Genomic DNA, 19,253 nt, shown 5'->3' with positions numbered 1-19,253 from the left:
GAACCAGACACTTTGTTCAATTTTGTAATATTTCTGTAGACTTTAATAGATGAAATACCTGCATGGTAAGTTCAGGACAGGTATTGGATTGGAACACAATGATCCATTCTGCATTAATCAAGCAGCCCTTGTATAAAGGGGTGCACATTCCTAATAAAAATCAGAGCTGTGTTCCATGTGCAAGGAACCATGTGGACTTCATTCATCTTCTGTACTAGCACTCACAGAAATGTGGCAGTCATAGTAAACTTAACATTGTTTTGCTTCTTGTGGTTTTGAATGAGCCTTTAATCAGACCAAAATTGATGTGGCTTTCTGAATCCGGTTGGGGAAACCACGCTTGGCTTTGTGTGAATTCAAGAAACGATCATAGTATTAAGAGATGGCTGAGATTGTTGCTTCTGCTGTGTTTGTGCATAACAGTATTTCCTGTCATATGGACCATACGGTTCCAGTTTTCCAGTTTGCTTGTCTACATGCAGCTGAGATGTTGGAATACTGGTATTTAAGGTCTTGTGTCTCTGCAACATTGTTGACCTGACATCTAGGAGAAAGAACTTGTAATCACCACCAAAAAAAAGTTGAACGAGTAAAGTGAAATGAAGGTTAAGGGCATAGTACTAAGTTTGACTTGAGAAAATCTAGTAAAACTAGGTGAAAGAAATAGCACTCCATTTAGAAATTAAATTTAGTGGAAGGAACCTCTGACAAGACAAGCCTTCTTACTCTCTAAGTCCCCAGAATGCTGTACACAGCAGAACAGGTGGAGATTTCCTCCAAGAGGACGCGACAGATGTGCAGAAAACGCATTGCTCAACTGGGCTCTGTGTGTTGCGTCGTAGATTGAGAATGTTTAATTGAACATTGCATGACTCCGTGTCTGCTTTGGCAGCTGGAACTGAAGTAGTCTAGAAAATAAGGCAACGCCTCAAAAACATTGCTGTGGAATCTCTAAAGCCAGGATGAATTTCTGAATGGGATCTTGCTGGTAGGTTCCCACTGGGAGTGTCCCTCAATTCATTGTCTCAGGGACAGCTGGCCCTCTTGGGGAGGGTTTCTTATGCATCCTCCATCTCTCTAGGCCTGTTCACGGTCATGTTTAGGAGATTTTGAGGCCTTTCAGTAGCTGGACACTTCTATTGACAGATTTTTGCGCCTTAAGAGGACAACACAATCACTGCTTCTGTAGGGGTATATAATATAATTGAATCTTATTACAGCTGACACCACAGGTGACTGATAAAAACTTGACAGTGGAGTCATACACAATCGTTTGGCTTTTTCCTCTGTCAGTTTGAGTATTGCTTCAGTTTGGGATAATCAGCTTCTTGTTTACTTGTGCATTAAAACAGGACAAGTCACTCCATGCCTGCTGGTAAAGGCACCTCATCTCTCCTAAACCAATTAATTGGTTTGATTTCTTGTGTAAATTTGGCATAGTGCATGTCATGTAACAAAATGAGATTATTTAGCTGTTTTACTGAATCCTTCGCTGTGTGTGATCAGAGCTGCAGCAATGATGACTGAGGTCAAGTTGGAAAATGTTCCAGCTTGACATTGCTTTCAAATTAGAACATTTGCAAAGTTCTTCCAGTAAATGTGGGAAAGGGTTAGAAAGAGAGCTAGTTGATCTTTTGAGTAAAATCTCATCCTCACATGCCACATTATTGCCTGTCATGATTTTGTAGCACATTTCAGTCTGTCATATTATCATCCCATGACAAATCAGGGAGAAATGGGAATTGCTGGGCTGCTGTGAAGCTGAAGCAAACTTGGAGAGATTGTAACTCTGCCAGCAGTGCTGTGCTAGCTGCTTCTCTGAAGACATTTTGGGTTTTTAGTCAGACACCAGCAGGTTTCTGCAACTAGGATTGATGCAAAATGAGGGCAATGATCACAGACTAGTATATTCCTGTCTTATTCTGCACCCACAGTCTGCCTGTGACAGCCTAAAATGAATGTGAGATTTTGGAAAGTGTAATAGTGGCAAATTTAATAATAGACACTGTAGGGTATTGGCAGCCAGAGCACAATAAATCAAACAGTGTTCATATGGGCCTGTCAAAGAAAGGCCAAATATTCAGCTGATCCTATTGACAATCAGCTTGCTGCTTTGTTGTTACATTTGGATACATGGATTCATTTTTAATAGTCATCTCATGCCCTATTTAGAGCTTAGTTTTTCTCTGTAGAGTGTGTCTCATCATGATAACATCCATTACGACTTCTTGTGACAGTCTCTGCCTGGCTTTCTAGTCAGTGCTGCAGGTTAGTAAAACAGAAGAAAAAAAGACCATGAGACTGCTCTCCCAAATCCTCCTTTAAATTCAGAGACTGTGTTGAAGTCAGCAGGGTGAAGCCCCTGAAATGCAGGCAGTTTAGAGGAGCTGTTGCTGTACTGTGCCAACAGTTGCTCATCAGATGTTTTCATGCACATGATTTTGGACTGAGTGGTAAATGGGTGATTTTTGGGGATGAAATTTCTTGTTCATTTACCAGCTGTGCAAATTCTTTTCCCTTATGCTTCATTATGACTACACTCTAAGCTCTTGCAGTCCCCACAGAGATCGCAGGGAGCTGAAAGTATCTGCAGTGCTTCTTCTGCTTATTGCAAGGCAAAGCAGGACTGGAGAAGTTCAGAAAGCACAGGTTGTTGCCTACAAAGTCCATGGACCAGTGCCCAAAAGGCTGATTGCATTTTAAACTTGCCACTCTGCTTGTTGCAGACGCTCTTCTGCTTTTCTGAGCTCGTGATACTGAGCAGATACACTGGGTGATAGGACTAAAAGCAAGAAATGGTCTGGAACTTAGTGCTGTTCAGCAAGAGCTTTTCAAAGCAGTTGTAATATGTGTCAGCTGTAACTTGAGGTTGAAATAGTTCCTCTTTCTGCAGATTCCTGGGGTAAATTCCCCAGCTGAGATGCAAAGTTGCAGCATCTCTGATGTTGAAAGAGCTCATCTGTGCACCAAAGATCTAAGCTTGGATGCTTAATGGGAGTGTGGAGATTTACTGGTTTTCATCCATTTGATCTGAACATGCTCATAAACATCCCAGTGGCCCAGTTTTCCTCCAGCACTGGTGGTGTGGATCTTCACTGGTGTAATTTTATGACTGAAATGAATGAGCAATGCATGTGCACCTCGTTTGTGAGGTGGTAACTGTCCTGGCCATGCAACTCAGGTCCCTGGGCTTTCTAAGTAGCCAGGAATGGAAGGCAGCAGGCTCTTAGCTTGGGCACTCAGCATCACCCTGTGGATTCTGTATCTCCTCTGTGAGCATTGGCTCCCACTTTATGCACCCAACTTAACAAATATTTAAGAGTCTTTTCCTTCACTCTATACCTGCTGTTCCATTCTTCTCTCTTCCTGGCAGTGCAAAAGGCTGGAGTTATAATCAGCACTCTGTGAATCACTTAATTCCTCTGATAATTGTTTCTCCCATCTAGAACGAAATGATGCATTTCCCTGCTTTCTGCCATTTATAGAGAAGCGTCTGCCTGCTTCTTTTTTTTCCCCCTCAGCCTTACTTTTCACTCCTTTCTCAGTGTGAGACGGGCTCGCTGAGTCTGCCTCTGCTTCCCATTTGCCACGTGTGAGAGGCTGAGCAGAGGAACATTGTGTGCTGCCTCAGGACTTGGTGGGGCTGACTCGCAACGCATCATGGAGTGAAGAACTGCAACCCCTGGGGGAAACTCATCGATCCTTAAGCTCAAGGCACTGCATTCCTCAGGACTTTTCTAAACATCAGTGGTTATTTTATCTTTTTTTTGGTTCTCTTTCTTTTCTTCCCTGATGGACTATTCATTAAATTGTCTGTGAGATCTTCTGGAGATAAATGTCGTGTAGATAAATGCCCTGTGTTAACTCAACACTTTGGTACGTAGAATTCGAGAGAATGGGAAACTTGGAAAAAATGCTTATAGAGGGAACTGATCTGGGAGTAGGGATGGTGATTAGAGACAGTATTTGCCAAAGACTTACTGTTTGTGATCATATGCATTCTGGGGGTATGATTCAGCTTCCTTTGAAGTCAGTGATAATCTGCTGCTGTCTTGTGTGGCTGTTGGATCAGCCTCATTAAGACAAGCCTGGCCTCTATACTGCATAATGTTTCTCCTTTTGGCTTCCAATATAGACATCCATATGGCAGGAACAAGGATGTTTCCTTGCTCTTTCATTGTAAATATGTTTTCCTTTTGCAGCAAATCCAAGCACCGCAGCTTGCAAACATTCCTTGCCTGAGACTTAGGACTGGAGAAGTGGTGGTTGAGGAGAAGGCTGTAAACCTCTGAGCCAGCCCAGTGATATGGAAACTTTCCTCCTTTTTTGTACTGCAGTGGCAGCAGTAGCAGCCACCACCCCGGGTCTCCCGCAGGACCTCACTCCCATGTGGGACCCACACCTGCTGGTGACCACCACTTCTCAAATCTTTTCTCCCATGGAAGGGAGTCACTGTGCAGTCAGATGCAGTTAAATGCTGTTTTGAGGCAGTTCAGGGTATTTTCGGCACTTTTAGTTTACTTGACATCTTTGGTTTCTTGTCACTGGTACAGAAACCAGTCTGGGCTGCCTCTTTTTGTGTATCTGGTCTTTTGTGTGTCTACGAGGGAGAGCAAATATACTAAGAATCTGGTAGTTGAAAATTGCTGGGGAGATAGTTTGTGTGTCGCTTCTAGTTCACAGCTTGAACCAAATACTTCCTTCAAAAGTCACATCAGCAAAACCAGGTGGTTTCTGATTGATCAGACTATTTCATTATCTGAGATTTGGGTTGGAAGGAGGTTCTTCTTAAAAAAAAAAAAAAGGGCAAAAAAAATGGTGAGGTGTATTTGGTCTCAAGGTGTTATTTCAAAGTGGAAAAAACCCCCAAGCTCTGAAATAATTTGGTTTTTAAGCAAATGAGAGAAAGAATAGACACAAGAGTTCTAGAACAGCAAACCAGTCATCTGCAGAAGCTCTCACAGCTCTAGGGGAAAGGGTTAAAATCCCTGTGGTGTCTCCTCTGACCTTCCCATTACAATGAAGAGGAATTTGGCCCAAGCTCTCTTTTGGTAGAGACTCTGACTCAGAAAAATAGTCTCTGCTCATGGTTCCTTGCTCCTCCCCCTTCTCTCATCCAAGACTTCTCTGGGCCCATTTCTGTACTTAATATATCAGGTCGGCATTATTTATGTTGAGTTTAACTGGGTTCAAGCAATTCTGTTTTACATTGCGTTTTGGAAAGAGAATCCCCCTAACATTTATAAATGCTTTACATTGTAAAAAAGGGTTTTTTTCACTGATGGGCTTGTTTCTTCTCAGGAGTTTGGGTACTCTGTAGACTAATGCAGTAACATTTGTTTTCACAAGGAAGCGCATGTTTGAGCCCTGTCTCACGAAGCCGGGTATTTCGAAATCTATTAATCCATTCCAAAATGCTTGCTTGACCTATACTTGACTTGGGCTTACAAGAAATTTTATTATGCCACTAGAGCCTAATCATCTGTAAGTAACAGCATTTTGCAAATTTTACTATTTATCATTGTTATGATTACCATTTCTAGAGCCGTAGAGTCTACAAGTAACAGAATCAGAGTGTGATATCTATTTTTCCTTCCCTCAGGAAGAATCAACCACGTCTATAGTCCTCCATAGTATTCTTTTTTTTTTTTTTTTTTAGGGGTATTTGTTGCTTAAGATTTTTCCTGTTCATTGCATTCATCAAAAGGTCTTTCTTCATATACCCCATGCACCTGAAGGTGTTCTTTCCATATGGCATGAGGATTGGCTTCAATGATAGTGCAGCCTCCAGAATCAGATTCCCTCTGGATGAAATAATAAGCTCTGATTGCCAAGTCAAACATTCTTCAAGAGCAGCAGTGATTCAGGCTTCTAATTAGAACAAAACTAAAACATTCACTCTTGTGCTTATGTTTGACTAGAAATCTCAGTATGATGCACTACTGAAGCAAAACTGTATTTTTATTTGTATTGTGAATATGTGAACTTGCTCAGCAGAAGTTCTTGTGGCTGTAACTGATGAATCAAGCAGTCTCACGCTTCCAGGCTCAAAAATAAAGTAGAAAGCACAAACTGCTTTGCTTTTCTTTTGTACAATAAGGAAATTTAATAAGTCTGTCTAGAACAAAATAGCTGGTAGTCACATAGACTGTTAACCCAGGCCTTGCTCTCACTGAAAACACCATATGCCTCAGCTGTAATCTCCTTAAATGCTGTGAATATTTTCTGTAACAGTGGGAATAATGAACCATGCTACAGCTTTCTGTCCTCAGTTCTCAACTGACACAGTATCTAGTGAAAGCTGAATTTCTTATATTAAATAGCCTGTACTACAACACACATATTGTACTAAACTCATGGGTTTTAAATTCGTCTTTAGATATAAAACCAAAAGAAAGTTGGTTTAAAAGCTTTTAACTTCCTGGATGTTTCTGTAAATTCAGGTCTTGATTTTGAGTAGATCACTTTTTTAAGAGATGATTTTCTGTTCAAGATGGCTGGAAAACTGGAATTTCTTTGTGTTTCAAAAACCTGAAGCTCTAAATCAGTTGCTGATTATCAACTGTCCGAAAAAGTGGATACAAAATGTTAATTTTATTGATGGCACTCATTTATCATCATGCTACTTTGTTTAGTGAGAGGTCTGCTAAGTTCAGGAGTTTGAGAAGACGATGGGTATGGGATCTCACTTAAACCTGGACTATAAATTTTGGTTCTGGTTTTCAAATGGTAAAAATTCAAAGACTGAGGTCTGCTTTTAAGTGTATTTTTCATTTAAGTCATATTTAGGGATTAATTGGTCAAGCCTCTATATATTACTAGCAGGATGAGTTTCCTTCCGGGAGAGAGGAGTTTCACATAACTTGAAATGAACAGCTGCCTAATTTGAAGACAGGATATATTTTAAAGAACACTTTGAGGATGCAGTATGGTTGGGACAGAAATTGTTCTCCTTTTGCACTTTCAGTCTTCTCTCTTGGCACTGCTGAGCCGGAGTGTTTATTCTTTCTTTGCCTTCTCTCAGGAGGAGAGAAAAATGAAGGTTGCATCAAATAAGGATTGTCTTATTGTGTGTAAGGGTGGCGTGTTGAGCACAATTATTTATTGGTCTTCATTTCACCCCGTGAGTGGCTGTTACAGATTTATAAAATCCACTGATACACTTTAAAGAAGTTAAGTGCCTTAGCTTTTATATATCAATAAATTTTCCACAGCTGCAGATGCTCAGAAGCACGTCTTGTGAAATCTTCGCATTTTAGTTAAAAAAAAAAAAAAAAAAAGGACAGTAAAAAAATCCAAAGAAACTTGTCGACTTCATAGCCAAGTTCTCCTCCAAATACTTCCAGCTGCAGCTAGAGGGATGAGTCATGCTGAAAGCTGAGGAGCTTTTAGAAAAGCCTTTCACTTGGTTCACATGATTTTTTTTTTTTTCTAATTTTACATTCCTGTCTGTTTTTCTTTCCTTAAAAAAAACAACAACCCCGAAACCCCAAACGTGAAGGCGAGTCACCCAAGGAAAACCCGTACGAGGATGTGGAGCTGAAAGGCCGTCACGCGGGGCGAAAATCCCACCAGCTGTCCGAGAATTCCCTAGATTCCCTGCACAGGATGTGGACGCCGCAGAACAGGAAATACCCGGCACCTCCGCAGGTAACGGCGGCGGGCGGAGCGGAGCGCGGCTGAAGGCGCTGCTGGCCCGGGGGGGGCACGGCAGCAGGAGCGGCGGGGCACGGCAGCAGGAGCGGCGGGGCACGGCAGCCCGGCGGCGGGGCACGGCAGCAGGAGCGGCGGGCTGCTCCCTGGGCCCCTGTGCGGGCAGCTCCCTGGGCCCGTGTGCGGGCAGCTCCCTCGGCCCGTGTGCGGGCAGCTCCCTGGGCCCGTGTGCGGGCTGCTCCCTGGGCCCGTGTGCGGGCAGCTCCCTCGGCCCGTGTGCGGGCAGCTCCCTGGGCCCCTGTGCGGGCAGCTCCCTGGGCCCGTGTGCGGGCAGCTCCCTCGGCCCGTGTGCGGGCAGCTCCCTGGGCCCGTGTGCGGGCTGCTCCCTGGGCCCGTGTGCGGGCAGCTCCCTCGGCCCGTGTGCGGGCAGCTCCCTGGGCCCCTGTGCGGGCTGCTCCCTGGGCCCCTGTGCGGGCAGCTCCCTCGGCCCCTGTGCGAGCTGCTCCCTGGGCCCGTGTGCGGGCAGCTCCCTGGGCCCGTGTGCGGGCAGCTCCCTGGGCCCCTGTGCGGGCAGCTCCCTCGGCCCCTGTGCGGGCAGCTCCCTGGGCCCCTGTGCGGGCAGCTCCCTCGGCCCCTGTGCGGGCAGCTCCCTGGGCCCGTGTGCGGGCAGCTCCCTCGGCCCGTGTGCGGGCTGCTCCCTGGGCCCCTGTGCGGGCAGCTCCCTGGGCCCGTGTGCGGGCAGCTCCCTCGGCCCGTGTGCGGGCAGCTCCCTCGGCCCGTGTGCGGGCAGCTCCCTCGGCCCCTGTGCGGGCAGCTCCCTCGGCCCCTGTGCGGGCAGCTCCCTGGGCCCCTGTGCGGGCAGCTCCCTCGGCCCCTGTGCGGGCAGCTCCCTGGGCCCGTGTGCGGGCAGCTCCCTGGGCCCGTGTGCGGGCAGCTCCCTCGGCCCGTGTGCGGGCAGCTCCCTCGGCCCGTGTGCGGGCAGCTCCCTGGGCCCCTGTGCGGGCAGCTCCCTCGGCCCGTGTGCGGGCTGCTCCCTCAGCCTGTGGCTGCGCACCCCGCGGCGCTTTGTGCTGCCCGGGCCTGACAGTCCTAAGCGGAGTCCTTCCACTGCTGCCTTTTCAGTTCCGTCTGGCCCTGAATGAACTCTCTGTGTGGCTGCACCTCTTAGGGAATTGCCTGTGCCTCTTCTGCCAGGAGGGGAGAAGTCGGCTGCTGGTTTTGTCCCTGTGTTGTTACGCGAGGCCTGGTGTGACTCTGCTCGTGGGAAATTTGTAGTGTGGCGTGTTTGATTGTAAAACAGAGAATGCCAGCTAAAAGCCCTGAAAAAATACATGAATAATAAAATAGTCAGAAAAACCTGAGTCTCTGCAAGTAACAGGGCTGTATAAATTGTGTTTATAGCATAAGAAAGATGAGGAACTCTGCAGACCTTCCCTTTTGTGGCGAATTTTCCAAAGCAAGCCTGATTTTTTTTTTTTCGTGAACACCATGAAATGCCAGGTTGCCTTGTTGTTTATGGGATCACTGTGTTCATAAGGAAAAATATAAATCTCATCACATACTTAATTTTGAGATTCCAAGTATCCTTTAAAGGAGCTTCATTGTGCACTGAATCAACAGCAAATTTGCACTTGAACAAAAAGTCACAACAATTTACATTTTTGTCTTGTAGAGACACCTAGAAAGCAAACTGAATGCATTTTCTTTCACTTACTTTGTGTGCATGCAAGCATCACAGTCCAAGAGACAAAAGAAGCATTACCAGGATTCTTAGTGTGCTCCTAGCACATCCTCTGTAAAGCAGAGGAGTGACTTCAGCAAAGCTGCTGGAAAAGGAACAAGTGGAAAGTAGTAATCAGGCAAAGAAGAAACAGGCACTGCAGTCGTGAGGATAACCTCATGCTGGGACATGGTGCATAACAATTATTTCTGGCAGTGTGTGTGTTAACAGGAGTTGTGTAGCATTGAGAAGATCCCTGAAGGTGTGTCATTAGACTGGGAACCATACAGGTCTGTAGGAAGATACTGGCCAGTGTTCTCTGTTTAACACAGGGTTACCAAAGAATTTACAGACTTAAGTGGCTTCTGTAAAGTTGTTCAGTAAGTAAGAACTCCCTGGTACCTTTGCAACAGGTCTGTCTTTATTCTGGTTGCTTCTTTTTGAAATGCTGCTGGGAGTGCCTTTCCAGGAGTCAGCCCTGCCATAATTGCACTGTCATTGTGCTGATATTTAAAGTGAAGAGACAGAAGAGTGGGTCAGCTTTGGGCCTGGGTAATTCTCCAATGACCAGAAATAGAAAAGTCTGAATTTCCTGAAGAATGGTAGCTTTGGCAACAATTTATCACCCAGTTTTTCCATCATAGCAACACAGCTGGGTTAGCAACATGACTTTTCAGTCATGGATAATGATAAACAAGATGGAAGAGATCAGAAGGTCAGCAAGCTTCCAACATTCATCTCCACAAAGAATTCCTTTCAATAAAGTATAGACTGCCACCAGTTTTCCTGGCGTGCTTACCTCTGGTATGCAGAGACCTCAGAAACACTGGTGGTGTGGTCATTTTGAATCCCAGTGTCTTTTCCCATTGATTATTTTCAGTTTTTGAAGTCTTCAGGTATGAAAGGAATGTTTTATGATGACATTGTATTTGTGATGCAGCTCCTCTCCACAGAAACACCTGTGCTTAATCCCAGCTAGGATGGCACTGCAATCAGTCAGCCAGTAAATGGGAGGGACATTTATTGCTGCAGGCTTATAGCTTGTAATAGAGCTGATAAAATATTCATAAATGTCAACTGATAGATGTTTAATCTGGCAAAATAGTACTTTTTCCTGGACATGCTGGTGAAGCTTCTAAACAGTGTTTGTGTTTGGGAGGAGAAGGCAGAGACCTGGAGCTGGGCAGAGCTGCTCCAAGGACTGCTCTGAAAGACCCCCAGTTTTTTAAAGATAGATGTTACTTGGTGCTTAATCCTTCAGAGAGATTTTCCCTGTGTGTTGTAATGATAACAGTTTCGTGGTTTAAAGGGAATTCTTTGGGAATGCAGGACAGAGTTGTAACCGCACCTCTGCACACTGGCAGGTCTTAAAACTTCTTAACACCATGAAAACAGAACAAGCTTGATTTTTCTACTAATTTTTTTTCTTGGATAAAATAGCATGAATTAGCTGTTTTAGTTATTACTATTACATTGAATTAATATTACACTGAATTGTGTAATTGCTCTTGATTTTCACTCCTGCAAGTGAAAGGGATGGACCAAGCTCACTGGTCAGTGCTGTGCTGTCAGCCAAGCCCTCAAGTTAGATTTAAGGGCTCATAGAGTTGATGGGATGTGGATGCATGGAAATGCAGCAGAGTCAGAAGTGGTGTTGTTTTCTTTGAACTTTAAAGTCTCCAACGTTGACTCCTGTCCCTTCACCGTGACCTCAGACCCTCTCTTGACACCCATCCTGCAGAGCAGTGGCTCACCTGGCACGACTTCCATGTGCAGCCACCACTCTGTCACAAGAGCTGCCTCTGCCCCAGGTGTTGCTGAGAGGGGAAGAGCTCAAGCTGTTCTTGTCCCTGCAGCTGCCCTCGAAGGCCAGCAGCCACTCCCTGCGCGTCGGGAACTGGTCAGAGAGGAAGAGCCACCGCCTGCCGCGGCTGCCCAAGCGGCACAGCCACGATGACATGCTGCTGCTGGCCCAGCTGGGCATCCCCTCATCCCCCTCCAGCCTCAATGAGGACAGCCTGAGCACTGCCAGCGAGCTGCTGTCCACACGGCGCGCCAGGAGGATCCCAAAGGTACTGGTGGTGTCATCAGGCTTGTGCTGAGGAGAGGTCACCTGTCTGCGAGAGCCTGTGAATTTCTAGCCAGCCTTTAGTCATCACTGAAAGCTCTTTTTGTACCCTAAAGGAACATTTAGATCAGAATCCCTTCCCTAGAAGTAATAACTTCCAAGTCATCCAAGAGGAGCAAAGATCTGATGGCCGCCTTCGCACAGAATTGATTTTAAGGCAGTTCTGTTTTCCACACTCTTCTTTAAGCTCTGTGGACCAGAGCATTGCTGTGTATATAACTTTAAGATTTTGAATGGGTGATGGCCCAGCAATTATTATTTATACCATGTAGCAACATCTGAAGTGGTTTATTTCCCCATCATTTGTTTCCAGGAAAATAACTAATTGGCCTAATAAGTTTCCGTTCATTTACTCACAACTTACCCCATCCTGATAACCATGCTGTCTTGATGGATTTGAAGTAAAACTTAATTTTTCATTTTTCAAGGAGCTTTTCGATTCAAAACGGAATGTGGAGAAAACCCCCAAGCCACAGGACAACAACCAAAAAAACCAACAATACAATAGCAACAGAGAGGGGGAGAACTGCCAATATGCTTCATTTTGGCTTGGGAACAAAGTTGATTTTTACTGTGTATTCAACTTTTTCCTGTTCTTATTAGTGAGCATATTTTAAAGTACATGGCTATAAATACTGTGAGTAGAGTGAGATTTTTACATTTCTGTCAATTGGTTGGAAATTCTGTTTAAGGATGAAATTAATCCTATGTCCTTAATATTTACTGTATTTTTATTTTCTTGGAATATATTGTTTCACTGCACAAATGGGCACACATCTCTGGAGGATGTTATAGGGTGACGTATGGAGTAGCTTACTACCTGATTTTGAGTAAAACTTGGAAAGTTTGGCTGTTAGTTTTGTACACAAATAATTTTTTTAAATGGAAGGGACAGATATTCTCCTTCTGTGAAATTATGATTTCAGCATATGAATATTCACAATTTTATTGCAAATCTGTGATAATTTCTGTTTTCTTATTACTTCATCTTTCAGGATCACATACTCCTGGAGAATAGAATTTTTAAAATTGAGATAGTGTTAGTTATTAAAGGGAAAACATAAAAAGGTTTTACTTCAGTCTGTGTTCTGTTACTGCCCTTCTGCTGTGTCTATAGCAAATTGCTTCATTTCACTCAGTTTATTTCTCTCTGCAAGCTGAGATGAAACAGCTTTTGCAAAATGTATTATAGTTCTATGAAGAAATCTGCTATGGAATGAAATATACTGCTCCTGACTTATAAAACATCATGAAGATTAATTGCTACGTATTTGTGACTCTCCCAAAGTTATAGTACTTTGTTTAATGATGAATTCTTGGTAATCCCAGCATCACTATACACAAGTTATCTCATTAATATTTTCGATCATCTCAGATATTTTTGGGGCAGACAGTTATTATCTGCATTAGCCCTCTTGAGGGAAGTCACAAAGATGATTACCAGGGCTTAAAATTCTGGCTAGTGGTGGTTAAATCCATAGAAGTCCACATGGGCCAGATCTTCAGATGACATAATGTCACTTCAAAGCAGTTGGGTCACCTGAAAAAGCTTTAAAAAGTCAGAGCCATCTCTTGTGCTAATTTGAACATGCTAAAATCTCAGTTCAGAGAGGAGCTAGCACACCTTACTCTTGTATTCAAATAAGAATGTGGTCTTCAGGTCCATGAGAGTTTGGCAAAGTTGGGTATGGCTAATGGATTATTCTTATTCAGAAAATGCAAGTGAAGAGAGAAGCAACAGCATAGAGGAATGAGGTGGTAGAGGGTAACAGCTGCCTTTGAATCTTCAGGCTCATTGCTTTCATTGCAAGTGTCTACAGGATTTTTCAAAGTGGGATTTAGGCTTCTGAGTTATTTAATTGTTTTTGAAATATATCCATAGCGAAAGAAATGAGATTCAAAATAACTAATTGAAACAAATGGGATTTAAAAAAAAAGCGATAGATAGTAAAAGTTTTGGGGGTTCAGCTGATCTATCATCTGTATTTTGTTTGGATAGATTAATTAAGTCTCCTGGCAGAAAAATGTTCAGTCTTACTGATTCCTCATTTTCTTATTTTTCAGCTTGTCCAAAGAATCAATTCCATCTACAGTGCAAAAAGAGGGAAAAAGCGCCTCAAGAAACTTTCTATGTCCAACATTGAGACGGCGTCCCTACGAGGTATGGTGCAAGTGACATGGTTCAGTGAATCCATTTGAATGAACAGGATCATCAACTCCCTTCTTTCCTCCACATCTACTCTGGACTTCACTTAGTTTAGAACTTTCTTCTATGAATGATAACTTTCTCTTCGTAAGTTTTGTCCAAAATTCACAGTTTTGACCCTGGAGGTCTTGCATGCTTTTTCCCGGCACTCACACTGTGTAACTCACACTGTGCTTCAGACTGCTGCTGGAAAAACAGGGGCCAAAAAGGAAATTCAGGCCCTGTTTGTAGTAAGAGTACAACAGAGCTTTAATACAAGACCCCCTCAGTAACACGCTGTCATGAGGTTACTTTTGTCTGTTAACTCTAACTCAGTTTGATGAATTCTGGTGATTGGGAATGTTGCCCAGGCAGACAAAGCTCATAAGGCTTTCTTTGACTTCTCAAGTGCTGCATAACTTAAAAAAAAAACAAACAAAACTGAAAACAAGAAGTGAAAGGGTTAAGACCCATTTTCCAAATGGCCCTTTTGCAGCTCAGCATAGATGGGGATTCAGTGCAAACAGTTTGCTGTAATGGAGAATGAATTTTGCCCTTTCATCAAAATGAAGTTCTTACTCTCAAGCAATATTGAAACTGAATCCAAGGAAAACACAATCTAAGGAGTCATTCAAACTGTTTATTTCAAGATATTTTAAGACTGAGGAGAAGTGCATGTGTGGATCACAAGGCTCAGAGATGTGAGATAGGATTTTTCCCAGTCACAGCACAGTGAACTGAGTTTGTTTGCTCTGGTTTTGCATTAACTGATGCCTCTCTGTCCTCTGCAGATGAGAACAGCGAGAGTGAGAGTGACTCAGATGACAGGTTTAAAGGTAAGGGATCAGCCTTCAGTGACTTCTAGTCAGACTCTGTCACAGACATTATCAATGTGTGTACTCCTGCTACTGCATGTTGTTCCTGTCCATGGTCTGTATTCTCTATAGCTTCCTAACTCCGTTATTGCAGAGCTCACAAAGTTCCAACATGGGACCATGAACGTGGAAAGCAAGGACAAAATGAGCTGTGAAGGTCTAACAAGGATTTGGCAACTGTGTCATATAATGAAGAACAGGAGCTTTGATAGTTGGCTTTGTCAGCCACTTCAGAGATGCTGATCTATTCCAGACTGACTACTGGGTGCAGGCTTAGAGGGATGAGATTGGATAAAGATGCTCCTTTCTTATCCATATGCTGCTTTCTGTGCTTACTGCTCGCTGCTGTTGGAGGCAAGGATCTGGGTCTGGTCCAGCATTGTGGTTCTTAGACTCTTTTATAAGTCTGCAGTCTCCAAATTGTAGAAATTCCATTATCAGCACCTGCACAAACTCTTCCTGAGCCAGGCCAGTATATTATTCCCTCCTTTTCCTAAGTCCTGATACAGAAAGAGACCTATAAAAAAGTTGAAGACAGCAGCAACAGATTTCATTACTAAAAACCCAGCACGTTATTAGTAGGTGAGGGCTAAAAAATACAAGGGTGTGGAGCTGTTACAAGATATGGGGCAATCGTTCATGTCTATCCACTGCAGATGTCACCTGCTTACTGTACATGCAGCAAGCCTTTCTGGAAAACCTTGTCTTAGGGAAACAGATTTGTGCCAGATAGGTGGTGGTAAGACCACCCAAAACTGGCAATGTGTGTAACATTGTACAGTGATGTGTGGCAGATGACTCCTTGCTCCTTTGTCTACCCGTACCAACCCAAAAGCACTTGCAGTTCTGTTTCTTTGTGTCAGCAAATAGAGGGGTTGCTTGCTCTCAAAGGCCATGAAAGAAGATAGACAGGGCCTGGCCCCTCTCTTATTCCTGGGAGGATATTCTGATCTCACTGAAAACCGGGAGGCTTTCCCCCATTGTTGTGGAACAGGGGATCTTCATTCTGATGTCTCTCTGAGCAGCTGTTCCTGAGTGACTTTGTGTTTACATTGATGCTCTCAGGGTGTGCTGAGCCAAAGACCCCCTTGTCACGTGTAGCATGACAGGACTCACTGGGTGCCCATCTGGTGGGGTGGGCTCTTGGGTTTCACCTCTAGCAAACGTGAAGAGTGTGGGGCTGTCTCAAGGCAGGAGCAGGCAGGTTGATTCTGAGGTTTTAGCTTCCTTAGCTGTGCACCAGACCCAAGTGCTTTATCAAAATAATTTTTAATTTTTCTGTTGAACCTGGTATATGAGGGCCGGACATCAAGGGCTTTCCCTTTATTTCTGTCAATTAATTGCTGCTGTGAATGAGTGCTTGTGACATCTTATTTCCCTGCCACCAGGGCCAGTCAGCCTTCTGGAAGCTGTGGGCAGTGGCAGCGAGTAGAGCCTTAAGGTTTGAGGTGTGCTGCTAACAGTTCTTTTGCCTTTGCCCAGAGATCCTGGTGTGAAGAGTTGGGGAAGAGCATGCAGGGAGCTGCTTTTACTGAGCTGTTTTGTTTTTCCTTCTACCAGAACTGGTAATGATGTTAATAACCAGTCTTCCATAGATATCCAGCAACAAGTCTCTGGATCAAGGCACATCTTTGCCTTGATGAGTGACCATGAATCTAAGATTGTTCCCCAACAGAATTAGCACTAACAAAGCAACCCACAGGAGGCAATTGGCACATCTTTCCTTTCTTCCCCGTCCCCCTTCCTGGAGATTATTCCATGGCTTGCTTTACATGGTTTGTAGCAAAAAGCTGTGCTGTATAGGGACAGGGCACAGAACTGTTTTTCACCAGGGTAAGCCAGGCCTCCGATGTGTCACCCTGGAGGCCCCAGTGCATTTGCACGCCCACATAAGGGCTTATAATCCAGTCTTATGCGTGAAGAAAAGCCAGACCTTTGGCAGGGTAACAGTTATGATCTGCAAATTATTGCAGTGACTGAGTGTTGCATCACTTCAGTACTTGGAGAAAGTTTTGATTTATGGGTGCAATTAGCAAGGGAGACTACAGAAGGTTTGCTAACTAGGTTTGCTTTTGAAAGGAGAACATGCTTGGAATAATACTCTGGCAAATTGAAAGTCCTTTGTGAATGGCTGTGGTTTACAAAAACACATTGCAGTCTCAGGTAATGATCTGTCTCTTTTTTTATTCCTTTTTTTTTTAAATACCAGCTCATACCCAGCGCCTTGTACACATCCAGTCAATGCTGAAGAGGGCTCCAAGTTATCGCACCCTGGAACTGGAGCTGATTGAGTGGCAGGAGCGGGAGTTATTTGAGTATTTTGTGGTAGTGTCCCTGAAGAAGAAGCCTTCTAAAAACACTTACCTCCCTGAAGTGACATACCAGTTTCCCAAGGTAAAAGAGAAATTGCTATGTACAGTTCATTCTAAGATCAGTAAAGGGAATAAATGGAAAAATGATTTGAAATCCAATTTTTAAACAGAGCTTTCAGAATTGTTCCAAAGCAATCTGTTACAAAGCAAAGGGCATAGAGAAGGTAACTGAAAGCTTTCCCTGTTTTCAAATTTATCTTTTCCAGAGCTGGAGAATTTGGCCTGATGGTGGATGCTTTAAAGACTCTGTTTAAATTCAGTTTCTAAATATTTCACTTTTAGCTCATTTTGGCTATATTAGGATTTGTTCCAAAACTCGCTGAAGGCAATGGAAAGACTTTTGCTGATCTCTGGCATTTCTCTTGTGCTCTTGCAGCAGAAAGGTATTTGAGTTAGGGCTGTGTTTTAAGAGGTCATCGTGCAGCAAGGGAGTTTCAGGCAATTAAAAGAAAAAGTAAAACCCCAACAGTGATTATTTCTTTTGTGTGAGTACCTGTAAGCCTGTCCTGGAGTCATGCCTCACTCTGCCAAGCACAAATACAGGACAATCTGATGGGCCCTGGCTCTCAGAGCTCATCAGTGACCCTGCCCCCGAGCAGAGCTGGGAAGGGACGCCCCAGGGACTGACTGAACCTCGCTTTTCTCCCGGCAGCTGGAGAGACCAACCAAGCAGATGCGGGAGGCGGAGGAGCGCCTCAAGGCTATCCCGCAGTTCTGCTTCCCCGACGCCAAGGACTGGCTCCCAGTGTCTGAGTACAACAGGTGAGTGCTCCAGAGCTCCTCTGCACGATGCAGTGATGCTGGAATGATGCTGGAGTGATGCTGGAGCACGGCTGGAGCAGCCACTGCCTCGCCGATGCCCAATTAAGGAAGCAGCAGTTTGAGTCTTGGCTGCTTTGTGATCAAGCAGCTGTATTTAATTTTTCTTTCCTTTGAAGCTCTGTGTTCTTTTTCTTCCCTATTCTGCCTGCCTCACAGGCCGTGTGGCTGAGAGGAAGAGGCTTGAAGGTTCCTCTGAGTGCTAAACTCCAAAGCATAAATGGAAGTATTTAAAATAAATCTTAAAAAGGATGGGGCCCTTCCCACCCCTGCCCTAGTCATTCTCCTCGGAGTGCTTGCCTCACATTGCAGGACACCCCTTCATTTGGCCCAAAACGTTGCTGTCTGAGAACTTTTTGGAGCTGTGCTCCATGCCAGCAGAGGAGCTCTTTCTTCCTTCCATTGGAAATGAATGACTGTGGGAGAAGGGCAAAGGAAGGAGAACCAGGCTTGCGTTTTCTTTTTCATTCAAAGTGACCTCAAAAAAATGTATAATTCCTTTTTCCCTGCATTGATATGTCAGAACTTGTTGATCCAAAGGTGTAGAGTAACAGGATAGGCAGAAGGGATGGAATCATGGAATGATTTGGGCTGGAAGGGATCTTTAAAGGTCCTTTCTGCCATGAGCAGGGACATCTTCAACTAGATCAGGTTAATCAGAGCCCTGTCCAGCTTGACCTTGAATGCTTCCAAAGATGGGGCATCTACCACGTCGCTGGAGAGCCTGTACTAGTGTTTTACCACCCTCATTGTAAAACATTTCTTCCTTTTATCTAGTCTAAATCTACCTAGTTCTAGTTTGAAATCATTACCGTTTGTCCTGTCACTACAGACCCTATTAAAAAGTCTGTTTCCATCTTTCTTAGAAGCCCCTTTTACATATTGAAAGGCCACAATAAGGTCTCCCCAGAGACAGCTGTAATGATACAAACCCTGGCATTTCCGCACAAGGCAGTATTTTATATAATGCCATTTGTTACTTGCAAAGCAGTCAGGAATGTTTCTGAGCCCAGGCACAAATTCACAGACCCATCCCTTTACCTGTGCTGTAATTACAACCTTAAACTGTTTTGCTGCTGTGTCACAAATGGTATTTATCCTAGACAGAGACATAAAATGAGCTGGATTTTGGAAACCTGTGTTGTTTCTGGATTAGAAGATGATTTCTCTACTCTCAGAGAATATCTAAGGTTCTCCCTTTAAGAGAGCTCAGTTGAAAGACAGGATTGAACTAAAGGTAAAGGAGCACTGGAATACTGCCCTCAAAATCTGATTCTCATGTTCCTTCTGCAGTCACTGACATTCAGCACCCATCTCTTCTAATGAGACAGTTGGCTTGTCCTTAACCACACTGCTGACAGAATTTTTCCACAGAGTATGTCCTAATGATGAAGACCCTCCAGTGGGTAGAATCTCTTACTGGATGAGGCAGTGTCCCTTTCTAAGTGATCTACCTTATAGCCATGCTATAGTTCTGATACAAGCTCTGGGCAATTCACTT

At 44.1% G+C, this 19,253-nt stretch overlaps 1 protein-coding gene across 7 annotated transcripts in view; it reads left to right on the top strand.

The window, feature by feature from the left end:
• Positions 1 to 19,253, top strand: part of DENND2B (DENN domain containing 2B) — a 154,678-nt gene that overhangs the window by 100,373 nt on the left and 35,052 nt on the right. For 6 of the 7 annotated variants that reach the window (XM_032113413.1, XM_032113415.1, XM_032113416.1 and 3 more), the window contains 6 exons: positions 7,502 to 7,650; positions 11,230 to 11,445; positions 13,566 to 13,662; positions 14,478 to 14,522; positions 16,771 to 16,955; positions 17,586 to 17,695. In XM_032113413.1, the coding sequence (XP_031969304.1) occupies positions 7,502 to 7,650; positions 11,230 to 11,445; positions 13,566 to 13,662; positions 14,478 to 14,522; positions 16,771 to 16,955; positions 17,586 to 17,695 (802 nt within the window). The remainder of the gene's footprint in view (positions 1 to 7,501; positions 7,651 to 11,229; positions 11,446 to 13,565; positions 13,663 to 14,477; positions 14,523 to 16,770; positions 16,956 to 17,585; positions 17,696 to 19,253) is intronic. The other variant, XM_032113419.1, reaches the window with a different exon arrangement.

Source organism: Corvus moneduloides, chromosome 6 (genome assembly GCF_009650955.1).
Source record: "Corvus moneduloides isolate bCorMon1 chromosome 6, bCorMon1.pri, whole genome shotgun sequence".
In the NCBI taxonomy this organism is placed as follows: Eukaryota; Metazoa; Chordata; class Aves; order Passeriformes; family Corvidae; genus Corvus; species Corvus moneduloides.
Note: the sequence above shows the minus strand (reverse complement) of the source record. Positions and strands in the feature narration are given on the sequence as shown.